At 43.0% G+C, this 13206-nt stretch overlaps 1 protein-coding gene across 8 annotated transcripts in view; it reads right to left on the bottom strand.

Moving 5' to 3' along the window:
- GRIP1 (glutamate receptor interacting protein 1) overlaps positions 1-13206 on the bottom strand; it is a 612763-nt gene that overhangs the window by 30473 nt on the left and 569084 nt on the right. For 5 of the 8 annotated variants that reach the window (XM_031462799.2, XM_064491721.1, XM_064491717.1 and 2 more), the window contains 2 exons: positions 13068-13112; positions 8324-8557 (listed from right to left, as the gene is read on the bottom strand). In XM_031462799.2, coding sequence (XP_031318659.1) covers positions 8324-8557; positions 13068-13112 — 279 coding nt within the window. The remainder of the gene's footprint in view (positions 1-8323; positions 8558-13067; positions 13113-13206) is intronic. The other 3 variants (XM_064491718.1, XM_064491723.1, XM_064491724.1) reach the window with 1 other exon arrangement.

Raw genomic sequence — 13206 nt, 5'->3', positions numbered from 1 at the left:
CCCTTGCCTGATGGCCTTAAGGACCAAACCAACACCTAAGTCTCAGAGATGGCTCTAGTTTTCCCAACAAATCACCAGGCACTTGGGTTTATTCTTGCAGACACCACCGGGGTAGCCCTGCTCCTTTAAGCCTGAGGATTTTGAGGCTGATCCTATACTACCCGTGGGGCTGGAAGGGAAAAATGAAGTATAACTTTGCCACCAGCCCGAGAGAGAGCCATCTCAGTTCCTGGCACTCAAACACGTGGGTTTTCAGATGAATAGGGTCAGGAAAAATGGCTGCTGCCCTCCAGTCAGGGGAGTCCCCTGGGCAGAGGAGCGAGCAGGAGGGTCAGCTGTGTCAAACGCTGGCCCCTGCAGCCCCCTGGCCGGCATGTGTGGCACCCGAGGCTTGACAAATGGAGGCTCCACAATGGGAGAGGCAGAGCTTGGATGGTGGCTGTACATCTGAGCACGTCAGGGGCTGATTTGGCCCTTGGAAAACTAAGTCCTAACCAAGGAAGCGGCACAGTTTTTTAAGATCTGTGGCAGATTAAGGGCTGTTTTCCCATTTCATCTCAGAGCAAGCACCTTTGCAGCTTTCATTTCCCATCATACCAGAGAGGAAAGAGCCAGATCATTCTCCAATTCTCCAGATCAAACCAAGCCACGGGCAGCTGACAGACACCTAGTTACTGTCAGCTCTGCCCTTGGCCCCTTCCACTTGCCCAGCCACCATCAAGTCAGCCGGTTGTGGCCGGAACTATTCCAGCATCTCAGCTCAGGTCTGCCTGCTGGTTACTCTCAGTGCCTGTCCCTCTCCACAACTTCCTCTGCTCTCTGGCTCCCAGGTCTGCTCTGGCCTGGCTCCCTTCCAGCTCTGGACCCTTCCCGATTCCCTCTGCAACTTACCGACCTCCAACCTCCTGACCCTGAGGCCTCTGTGGGTAAAACGCCCTCATCACAGTTCCACCATGTATATGTTGGGGGTAGGCGGGTCCCTCACATGACCAAGCAATCCTGCCACACCAGCTGCTGTCCTACAGTTCAACTCAATTCTGACACTACCTTCCTGGAGACAGCGTCAAACCACACAGGTTAAGGGTTCAGTCTTACAATAGTACCCCACCCCCCGCTTCAGACAATGGTCTTCAGACACAGACCGACTGGCTATGGATCAGAGATTCCAGTAGCCCTTTCTTTGGGTTTGACTAGTTTGCTAGAGTGGCTCACAGAACTTACCAGCTCACTGGTTTGGTATGAAAGGAACAGCCAGAGGGAAGAGCTGCCTTAGGGCAAGGTACTCGGGAAGGGCACGGAGCTTCCATGCTCTCTGAGCACAACTCTCTCCCCAGTCTTCCTGTGCTCACTAACCCGGAAGTTCTCAGAGACACAACCTGTTGGGCTTTTGCAGAGGCTTCATTACACAGGCACGATGGATTAAGTCATTTGCCATTGGTGATTGATTTCACCTCCAAATCCTCTCCCCTCCCTGGAGGTTGGGGGTGGGACTGAAAGCTCCAATCCCCTAATTACAAGATTGGCTCCACCGGTAACCAATCCACCCTTAAGTGTATCCAAAAATCACCTCATTAAGATAAGAAAAGACACCTGTATTGCTCCCAACATTTAAATTCCAAAGTTTGAGGCGCTCTGTGCCAGCAACTGGGACCAAGACCAAGTATATATTTCTTATTTAAATTATAATATCACAATGGGCCTCCTTGTGCCAGGGGCCACCTGTAACTCTGGGTGGGAGGCATGCCCTTCACCCACCCCCTGGGCCCATCGGAATTTGGGGCCAGGCTCATTGTCATTCAAGAAGGATAACAAAAAATACCATATGGTATCACTTATATGTGGAATCTCAAAAAAAGACAAACTTATTTACAAAACAGAAACATTCACAGACATAGAAAACAAACTATGGTTACCAGGGCAGGAAGCGGGTGGGAAGGGATAAACTGGGAGTTCGAGATTTGCAGATACTATTATATATGAAACAGATAAACAAGTTCATACCGTATAGCACAGGGAACTATATTCATTATCTTGTACTTACGGTGAAAAAGAATATGAAAATGAATACATGTATGTTCCTTATGACTGAAGTATTGTGCTGTACAACAGAAACTGACATACTGTAAACTGACTATACATCAATAAAAAAAAAATATATATATATATATATAAGGATGACAAGTTATAACCAACCGAAGTCTCCCGGCACTGAGTGCTAACAATGTTGATTTTATTTCCTCATTCCAGGGAACATGGTGGTTTGACACTACAAAGATCCTCCAGCAAGAAAGCTCTGTGCTCCATCAAAGGGGAAGAAAGAGACCAGCCCTGGGCTAGACCGTTACCCATGGGATCCTCACCACAGCCCTGCACTAGAGCAGAAAGATGGTGAGGGAAGAGGCCCAGCAGGCTACTCTCCGAGGACTTGGACTTTAGGGAAATGGAGTAACCCTCAGGGAGCTACCTCATTTGTAAGTGAACATGCCATAGACAACAGAGTGTTTTACAACCTACAAATAAACACATCTGATCACAAGAGACAAGCAAAGACGGCAGAAAAAGATGAATGATCCCCGGGCCAGGGCTAGACTTCAGGGAAGCTATTAACATTTCTGGTGCATCCTTGAAGGAACTGAGGGATCAAACCCTGAGAAATCAGGCACACTGGAGTACCGCCCAGCAAGCCTGCCCGAGGGTCAGCTGAGGCTCGCCCGCAGCTGGGTCGGATTTACCATTTCTGTTGCTCAGAGCTCAGACTCTGTAAAGGTGGATGGCCACTTGTAGAGAAGTGATAGGATGCAAACTGAGTTCTGACCCTTAGGGAAGATAAGCTCAAAGGTTTTGCTTTTATTTCCCTATAAGTCATGGGATAGCTTTCATTTTAACTTGGAAATCTTATTCCGGCATACTCCTCCACCCACCAACCCCATGGACTGAGATATAGTTTCTTTATCTCCCTCTCTGAACAAGCTTTGTCATCTGGCTCTTTCCTTCTTAATGACATAAATAAACATTTTTTCACATGAGCCAATCATCTGTATAAGAATGACACTTTTTACATTTTGAAAAGTATGTTTCAACACAATCAAAGACAAAGGAAACTGATGGGAATAATACATTTTGAGGATTGTCAGGGCTGGATTCATCACAGATAAAAAGTACAACCTAAACGCCAAGCCTTGTTCTGTAATTCCATGTTCGCCTAACAACATTCTGGTTGTTAGCTGCCCCTGGTTTTACAGGGAGAGAATATGATGTAGTGACTAGTAGCAGCCACACGCCCATCTCTCTTTGTAAACAGATGCTCTTTCTGGTTTATATTTCCATCTCTGGAGGCTCTAAGGTTGGCTGCTTGAATTTTTTTAAGGCTGAGATCCTGAGATCTCATTTTCTGGGTTTCTGACACCATACAGCTGAGGCAAGACTCCAAATGATGGTGACTACACCAGGGAAATGCTATCTGTGAAGTTTTCTCTCGGGATAACAAGCGATCCTGCCCCTTCTCTGCTAAGTGAGCCAACTGAGGTTCAGAGAAGTCAGGTGGCTTATAACAGTCAGACTGTGATCAAACCTCCATCTGCCTGACAACTCATCTGATCTTAAGGAGTACCACCTGCAAATACCTGGTGACGGACGATGCATGTGCTGGATTAAGATATGTATTTCCATTTTATATTTCCTTCTAGGGCCGAGCCTATTCCTGACTTGGGGAGAATATTGCAAAAGATGTGGGCTTTAAGTGCTGAAAGTGACACTCCTTCCAAGAAGGAAAACAACTTTATCATATCAGGAAGAACAAAGGTCCACTCTCAAAACACTGAAATATATTGAAATAGCAAAGTGAACTCAGCTGGGAGAAAAGCTGATGGTAGCCAACGCAGCTACAAGAAATAAAGTGGCTCCTTGGGAGTGACTCAAATGTTCAAGGGTCGTGCGCATTAGGAGCCATAAATAAAAGATACTGGAAAATGATTAAAAAAAACCAAAACCAAAAAACATTTCTGTAAAACAAAACAAAACAAAACAAAAAAACAGCTGCATGCAATTAAGGAATACAATTTTACTGAAAAACACAAATGACGGCAAAAAAAAATCCAAATGCTCTGAATGTGGAGAATAGGTATTTTCCTCTCTACTGAAAAAATTTTTTTGACTTAAAGTATGCAAAGAGAAGTGAAGCTAGAATTCATCTCAGAAATAGATTAAGCAGACACCAAAGAGTATTTAAGCTTCAGAAGGAAAAGAGGGGTTATCAGTGAATTGATAGCTAAGATCATAGGCTCCTTCTCTGCAAAGAGAAAAAAATCTGTGATAAGCTTTGTACAAACCAGAATTCATTTCAAAGATAAAATTCAGAAGCTCCAGGGCCAAAGATGCAACCTCATTTTCTCTCTACTCTGCCACAAAGCTGTTGACTCTGATTTCATTGACACAAAATAATCACCTCCCGTTACCAAAACTTAAGGGAGTGATTCTCAGTCTTTAAGGTGCAAAAGTATCCATTAAGAAGTTGCTAAAATGCAGATTCTTGGCCCCCACTCCCAGAAAATGCTGACCTGGCAAGTCTGGGTTGGGTTTAGGAACCTGCATTTTGACACGCATACCATGCAATGATGGTAAAAGTCATCAGAGGTTCTCATGCCAAACTCTTCTCTAAGGCTTCAGTCCCCATACTTTGGGTTGAGACCCATTAGTCTTGAAATCAACTTACTGGGACAGCACGTGAAAAGAAACAAAACAGAAAATGCTAGTGTATACCGTGCAGTAAACTTTTGAATACATTCTTACACGTGAGTGTGGGTGTATGTGTGTACTGAACTGTGAGGTTAAATGTATTCTGGACTGTGTCTCAACCAAGAAAGTTTGAGAGGCAGTGGCCTCTGGAGTATCACTTCCCTGTGACCCTGTCACTGTCCTCTCCCCAACCCTCAGCTAAGTACCAAATCATCACTCCGGCTCCAACTTCCTCCTTCTGCCACACGGCCAAAAATGGGAAGTGAGACTGTGTTTCTATGTTTGTTCTCAAGTGTCAGGAAGGACACTAGCCTTTTGGGTTCAGGGATGAATGCGGACAATTTGATGGAAGATCTTCTGGGATGTGGCAGAGCCTCCAACACAGCAGATGACGTGAAATGAACAAAAGCCATGTAGACTCTCACCTACCATTTTCTGAAGTTCTGAAGGAAGGAAAGGGCTTGGCGAGGAGGACTGGATGGAAAGTGAGGGGCAAACAACGGACAGTAAGCTGAAACTCAAGAAACTGGAAGATGAGCCCACACTTTATTCTTTCCGTATGAAGATGATGTTAGTAATCCATCACCAGGAGATGGCGATGTTTTTGCCTTTTGTTTGTTCTCCCCAGGAATGGGGATGGATACCAGCCCATTCATTTCTATCCTCCTGATACAGCTTCTAGTGATAGTAAAGAGTTTGTAGGAACTGGCTTGGACATGGACAGATCCACAACTTGTTTTCATGGAAATAGCTTTCACCAAGTGGCACACAGCCACGAAAAAGAGGGCAACTGGAAGATAACACCAAGCGTGTTCAGAATGGTATGCTATTGACCCTGCCCAGCCTCTCCACTCATGTCTTTGCAGCCCCTTGGGAATTCCTCCACTAGGTCTATTTAGTAAAGTCCACCCACGGGGCTCAGGGAACTGAAAACCAGCCTTCAGTCCACTTGCCAAGCTGTGCAGTCTGGGTTGGGATTATTTGCAATCTGAGGAAGGGATGTTTTTCTATTTTCCTGGCCCCCAAACCATGCCACCACTCAAAAGAGTACCTTTGTCGTAACTCGTGTGAAGGTTTAATACAGGCTCGTCGCACCCCAATGGGAAGATAATTCTATCCACAAGGCAATGTGCTTTTTCCACGGTGTCAGGGAGTCATCCAGTGTTCTAAGAACACCCACAAGCAAGACACAAGCACAATTACCAGTCTCTGAGTAAAGTGACTCTTCTAATTACCATTTCTCCTCTCAAAAACTTCAAAACTGGAGCATGTATTTAACAACAAACATGTGGACGAACTATCAGGGTAATTGCATTCACTTAAAAAAGAAAAGGTACCTGAGATGTGAGCATAAGTCACTCCCAGAACCCATGCTGTGAGCCAGCAAGCTCCTCTGCTACATTTTCACTTAACAAGACCATTTCAGGTGCCTTATAAAGGTCAGGACACCATGTACTTCCGAGCATCTTATTTTGTTTGGTACCAATTCAGAAGAAAAGTAAAGCCATGCGGGAAACACACTTCCTGCCACCACTGAGGGGAAATGACTGATGTGAAGGAAGAAAGCTAAAAACCTCAGCTATAACAACTTGCACATCTAATTCACCATCACCATCTTTGCTAAATGCTTTCGGGGTGGGAGGGTTGGGGAGACAGGTCTTTTGCATTGCTGGGCTATCGATAATCTTCCTTTGTTGAGACCGCTTCACTCCAGAAGGAAAAAGGGCTCTATTTTATACCTGCTATTTCCCTATCCTGTCGATGGGGATAAGACATGTCTGCTAAGAAAGGCAACTGCAGTGGCTAAAAGTAGCAAGTAGGCACTCGTGGAGGTCCTTTCCCTTTGGTCCTGAAGGACAGTGGGTTATCAAGCGTGCTCCTCTCTGCCTGGGCAGGAGACCCAGAGAAGAGGGAAGGCAGTGTTCCCAAACACTGGAGGGAATCGGGAGGGGCCCGCCCGCCTCTCCCTATGGCAGAATTAGCAGTGACTATGCAGCTCCTGCAATTTAATCACCAAGGGAGTCCTCACAGCCTCCTAATGGCGTTTGTCAATTAGCATATTAGAATATGTGACAGGTGGTGAAGGCTGGTGTTTACCAAACAGACACATCAGTCTAGGGTAACTGGATAAATCAGCTAACTTGTGGCAGGGGGCCAACCCTGCACCCCCACCCTAAAATGTCAGAAGCTTCTGAGCTTTTCTGAAAAGTCTGTAATGCCTCTTAGCGCACACGGCTCTCTGGTCATGTTAAGATAGCTGCACTCCTTCAGTGCACCACAGCCTCTGACAGCCCTTTGCACAAGTTTGCTTTCAAATGCCTTCCCATCCTCCACTTTCCTGCAGAGTCAACACTGACTTCTAGGAAGCCTTTCTCATTCCTCTGTGGCGGGTTAAGTTCCCTCCCCCGCCCCCCCATCCCCCAGCGCAGCCTAGTTTTGCATCTGTCATTGTCCTTATCCCACGATCTGCCCACTGTTTTCCAGTCTCCCCATTAGACTATGCGCTCCCTGGGGATTCATAACACATCCTTACAGTGAATGAATGCACAGTCTATGTATTGAATGAATGAATGAGTGAGTGAGTGATGAACTAATGAATACATGCTTCAGAACTCAACTTCCCATACAATCCTTTCTTTCACCATATCCTATGTCAGCTGCAAAATCAGTATCTCCTTTTAATAAGTGGTTAGGGAGACTGACGTCTTTAGAGTTTGAAAAAGGGGGTAGTTGGCCTGTTACCTTCTCTCAGTCTGATATTTATTTGCTCTTCTGGGTAAGACAAGTAACTCATCTCCAGTTAAGAGAGTATTAACTACAGAGAGGGTTTTGGCTCTCAGAATAGTGGAGTGAGATTATTACCATCTAGACATCTTTATGTATTAAAGACAACAACAAAAAGCATTAGAGTTCTTCCACAGAAAACCAGAGAAACCTCCCTCCACTGCGTTCCTTGGCCCAGGCCTCTGCAGACACTGTCACTGACATATGCCTTGTTTAAACTCTGCCAGCAACTCAAATTCAGCTCTGTTTGTGATCCTAGGTTTTCTTCCATGAAGTGAGGCAACTATCACGGCAGAGATGGAACATAACCAGGGCTTACCCTGTCCTGACCCAAGACATCTAAATTATGTCTCGAAGAGAACTGCACGCCCCCTGAATAATACAACCATCTATTGAGAGGCTGGTAATTGACAATTAAGCCGCCACATCACCCCCGAAGCCCCCTTTTCGGTGAAGCTGGGAGTATACGAAATCCTTTCCCTTTTAACGAAGTTGGAATAACAGACCAACTCATTACAGCACCACGTGACACTGGAACCTCAAGCTTCTGCAAGATTTTGGCCATAAATGCATTTTTGATCAATTCATTTGCTTGAAAGCCAGCTTTCCCTGTTTTATGAGATACCCCCTCAACGATCACGTTTTCCAGAACAATCAGTCTCTGATGATCTGCCTTTAAGCTCTGATTTCTCTCCTTGGCTGAGCCCACAGAGGAATGCCATTGTGACCCCTGCATCAGGGCGCCTGCGCGGTGCAGCATGGCTACGAAATGTGACCCTAAGGGAAGAGAAGAGAGCGTTCTGACCTTGTGCAGCTCCACAGGAGTCGGGGACATGATCTCCTTTATTTCCTGCTTCATTTTTCTCAAGGTGACAGACTTCCTGCCCACGTCCGAGGGCAGAGTGTTGCTCCGAGTGGTTTGGCTATAGTGTGGCCGCGAGCTGCTCCGTTCCTGGAAGCTGGCCTGTCGCCCCAGCTGATTGCGAGGTGTAGGGGCCTCGTGATTCAAACTCATCGTGCTCCCCGACATAATTGTTGCCTGTGGCATTGACAATTTTCAAAAACAATTAAGCCATGGACTAACAAAAGGGTTTGGTTGCTCAACATTAAGCACATTTCCCTTCTGCCCACTCAAAATACAGTCTCTTCAGGGCATAACCAAAGGCTGGAGAATGGACGTACTAATTGCACTATGGAAGTCTTGGAAAAGTGCTTTGCAAGTGACATTTATAATGCACATCTCAAATCCAATTTAAGTACTTAAGCCATTGGATTTATTTAATCAAATACCACCCCTGGCAGTTTCGAGGCAAACTGAAACGCTCTAACATCTGTTTACTGCAAACGACATTTTAAGCATTAACTTTCCACTGAGTGGGCTCTAAAGATGGGATTCATGAGGCAACCTTCAAAATATCTTACAGAAATGAACTGAGAACTTCTCAGTGGGGCCCAGGCTGCCTCTATTTGCAATGCCGCCTCCAGCACCACCTGGAAGTAAAAATGGGCTGAAATGAGGCCGCTGATACAAAGGCAAGGGCTTCGACCCAGTGCTGCCTCCCTGGCACTGGCCTGTTGTCTTTCCTTTGGCCAGGTGGCCTGCCCCAGGAGCTTGGAGGTCAGCTAGGTCTCCACATCATTTGGCGTAGATCAAGTTTCTTAGAAATGCCTTTGTGTGAGATCCTCAGAGAGGTTATCATGTATTAGGTGACTGGACTCAACCCTTTGCTCAAAAGCTGTGAGACTTGGATCGGATTTTACCAGTGAATTGAGAAGTTTGTTCAATTTCAAATATGTTCCCCGCATAATACACAAGGAATGGCAAGATCAGATCCCCAGAAGACTGAATCTCAGAAATGGAACAACAACAAAAAATGCATTCAAAACCAGTATCGTGTTGGGAAGTTCCATTTCTCATGGTTAGAGGATGCTAAAATTGTGAAAATATGCCTGTAGCCAGTTCTGTATTTCTCGCGATGATGGTTAACTCGTGGTACACCAGCATCAGCGAATCTGCCTGAAATCATGGGAAGAGAAGACAACCTCCATATGCCATGTGACTGGCTACAACAGAATCTAGTGGTTTATATTAATATCAATGCTAAAAGTAACAGAGGTCTAATTTGTTGAGTCTTTTGAACGTATTTACCCATTCAAGCCTCACGACAACTTTATGTGGTAGGTACTGTTATTCTTCCTGATTTACAGGTGAGAAAACTGAGGCACAAAGAAGCTGACTTACCCAGGGTCACACAGGCAGTAAAGGAGCCAAGGGCACTATGTAAAATCATTGATCAGGAAGGAACACTGAAAAGTGAGTAGAGTTTTCATTTGTTATCTAAGCTGTTATAATTCCAAGCTTCACCTGGTGTTCAGCTATACACATGCCACTAACAAGATCTTTGAATGACAGCCAAGTTGTGGCAGCCATGTAGGTATGGCTACAACTCTGTTCAAAAAGAAACAAAACAAGTGAACTTATCAATGTCCTGACTAGATCAGTTATCTTACTGATAACTTTGAAAAGAAAAATAGTAAAAAAAACCAAGAAACAAAACAAAAAAACCCTTCCTGGTCATTGAGCATTATAACAAACTGAGTACCATATATACGTGTGTATGCAGAATACCATTAAATACTTGCACTATCTCTGGACGGTAGGTATTATAATTACTGTACCTCCTCATTTCAGTTAAGGAAAGGAATGCTTGGGTAAGTGAAGCAAGTTGCCCAAGAGTCTGGGATTGCAACCTTAGCAACTGACTCCACAACACTTATTCTTGACCACCAGGTTGTATTGCTTCTCGGTCAAGCATAAGGTTGAAACATATAAAACTGACTTTTTTAGTAAACAGGAAAAAAAACACTTAATATTTATCCACTGTGGATTATCCATACTATGGTATATTTCAGATAAATCCTCTTTAAATTGAAACCTTTCTATTACTAGCTTTGTGGGTGACATGGGACATCCTTTTATTTTATGCCATTTTACTCACATATATCATTTCCTTGTTTAATCTACTGTAACTGACAGTATCTGATGATTGTTTTCTTGCTGTGGTGACCATCCAGCTATTGTTTTTACCTACACAGACTAGCTATTTGCTTTGTTAACGTTTAATTTTTGTTCTCAGTTTTCATCTGACCAGCAGGAAGCACGCTGGAAGTAAAATAATCACTACAGCTGGGAGACAACAGTCTGCTGTTGATAAGCCTGAGCCACGACAGAAGTCACAGTCTGATCTAGAAAGGGTTCTGATGGAAGCAATGACATACCATCAATAGGTCTTCAGATCAAATTTTTAAAAGGTGGGTTGATTGCTTTGCTTAATGCAAATGTCAACTGAATTAGTGACATCTCTGAAGGAATATTAAAATTAAGGCACAAATACAAAAACTAAAATAAAAGGTTAAAAAATACTTATTTAGAGTTTTCTAGGATTTGTTTTTGCTTCAGGAGTATTTCATTTTGCATAATTCATAATTTATAATTATACTTTTTCAAAATTATCAGTGAGATAACTGGTATACATACAACCTAGCAGGAGTATGTTTAAGAGTTCTCTGACAACTAGTTAAAACTTCTTCCTATGTTATAGTGAGGAAAAAATAGTTAAGGCAGTATTCATTACTCAAAAAAGTGGCAAAAATAATTTCTACTGAACATTTATTAAAGTGCTATGTTCTGTGTTAAGCACCATATCAGCATTAGTCATTATAATCCACATATTTAAAGAAGAAATCTCTGATAAGAGAGAGTAACTTGTCCAAAGTCTTAGTATGAACTTTTCTCCTCTATTAAAACTATGCATTTCTCAGTGCTTAAGCTGAACCTAAATTACTGCTAGCAATGGGGAAAATGACAAGTATAATTTTCACTTTCATGTCAGTTGTAATCATTTTTCTTCTTAGCTAAACATCTACATTTATTACAGTACTAGTATGCTTTAACTTTTAATACTGGATATAAACTTCATATGCAGGAACCTAGAGCTCCAAAGATATTTTTTGCAGAGTAGCATTTGCAATCAAGGGATCAGAGTTCATCCAAACTAATACATGAATAGTCTTTGTGATAAAACTGTCACTAAGACTCTAATTCATGCATTTGTCACCCTCCCTCGTTGAAAATTTTAATTTCTCTTTGGCATATAAATTCCTCTCCTTTTTTCCTCCTGGATTTATAATCTCAAGGGGTACACCTGCCCTAAGTGACATCAGAGAAAATCTACAGGTTGTTACAACATACCTTCTATGCTGATGGAGGTTGCTTTCGTTAGATAACTCAATTTCTGGGCGAAAACAGAACCTCTTTGTATTACTTTTTACATCATCTTTGTTTAAGCTAATGCAGAAGAAGCTATTAGAATAGCTCCTTCTTGAAAAGAGTGAAGTATTTCAAAATGCAAAATGAAAAAGGCATATGAGCCAAAACATGCTTTTTAAAAGCAGGAATATGTTAAAAAATTGTGAACTGAGCTCTTTTTTCAGTTTGGTCCCCTTTTGCTGATCATTCTCCATACAGGAAGTGGTAAAAGTTTAAATAAGCCAGCTGATACTTAAGCATTCTGCTTTTTTGGAAAGTTGCATTAAAAAAAAGAATTAATTGCTAACATCTTAATATATTTAAGCTTTACAGGATTATCCATCTCCAGGTCCTTTAACTGTGCTCTGAAGCTGAAATTCATGCCAGGAAATACCATGATGTTTACAAATTCAAACTAATATTTTTCTTTGTAATTCTCTTTGCAGATACACAAACATTAGAATCACATAAAATATCCACACATGCAATCGAGAAGCAAAATAATATAAAGATGAGTCGTCATTTTAGAATTGCAAGAGTTCCACCCAGTTAGGCCATTCACATTCCTTATGGTGACTTGGGGACCTCATATGACATCAAAATAAAAAAATGAGACTTTGCCACTTTATTTTTTACAGCTCAGAAAATTTAAAAGAACATAAAAGGAAACAGTCCAGGACTTCCCAGACCAAAGTGTGAATACTGTCAGCAAATTTATGGCTTTCATGAAAGAATTCACCAGGAGTTCTGCTATTACACTCCATCTCTCCACAGCGCCTCGAATTCACACGAAGTTACCACAGAATCAGGATTTGCAGTTAACAGCACGTACTATGTAACTGTTTGTCGAACAGACTGGCCTTTTTCACCAGCTGCAGTGTCATGAACTTTAAAGGCAAAACAAAATGATATTTCCTCTTATGTTCCTCTGCACAATCAAATTAATGTCTCTACCAGGTACAAATGAAAACATGCCAAAGAAACCCTTCTAAAGCAAATAAGAGAAGGAAAGGCGCCACTGCTGGGAGGCGCAGCTCCCCCTAGCGACCCAGTGGCAAACACGGACAGTCCGGGTTAGCAGGGAGCAATGGCAGAAGCCACAGGTCAGTAAGCTCGGGTGGGGGTGGGAATGGGGAAAGAAACACTTCCAACTGCATTGGATAAAATCAAACTGTCCGGAAGGCAAGGGGGCAGGGAAGGCAGCTTCACAAGCAAAAATATAAACATAAAGGGTAGCTACCAAGAGAGTCATGTTTCTCAAAGACACACGCCTGTCAGCTTTCTCCTGTGGAAAGGGGTTAAAGCTTTTAAATGAACTGGTGTGATCAATGCAAACTTAAAAGGACCAAAAAACAAAAACAAAAACAAAAAAATGAATG

The sequence above is a fragment of the Camelus dromedarius genome, chromosome 11 (assembly GCF_036321535.1).
Source record: "Camelus dromedarius isolate mCamDro1 chromosome 11, mCamDro1.pat, whole genome shotgun sequence".
Classification (NCBI taxonomy): domain Eukaryota; kingdom Metazoa; phylum Chordata; class Mammalia; order Artiodactyla; family Camelidae; genus Camelus; species Camelus dromedarius.
Note: the sequence above shows the minus strand (reverse complement) of the source record. Positions and strands in the feature narration are given on the sequence as shown.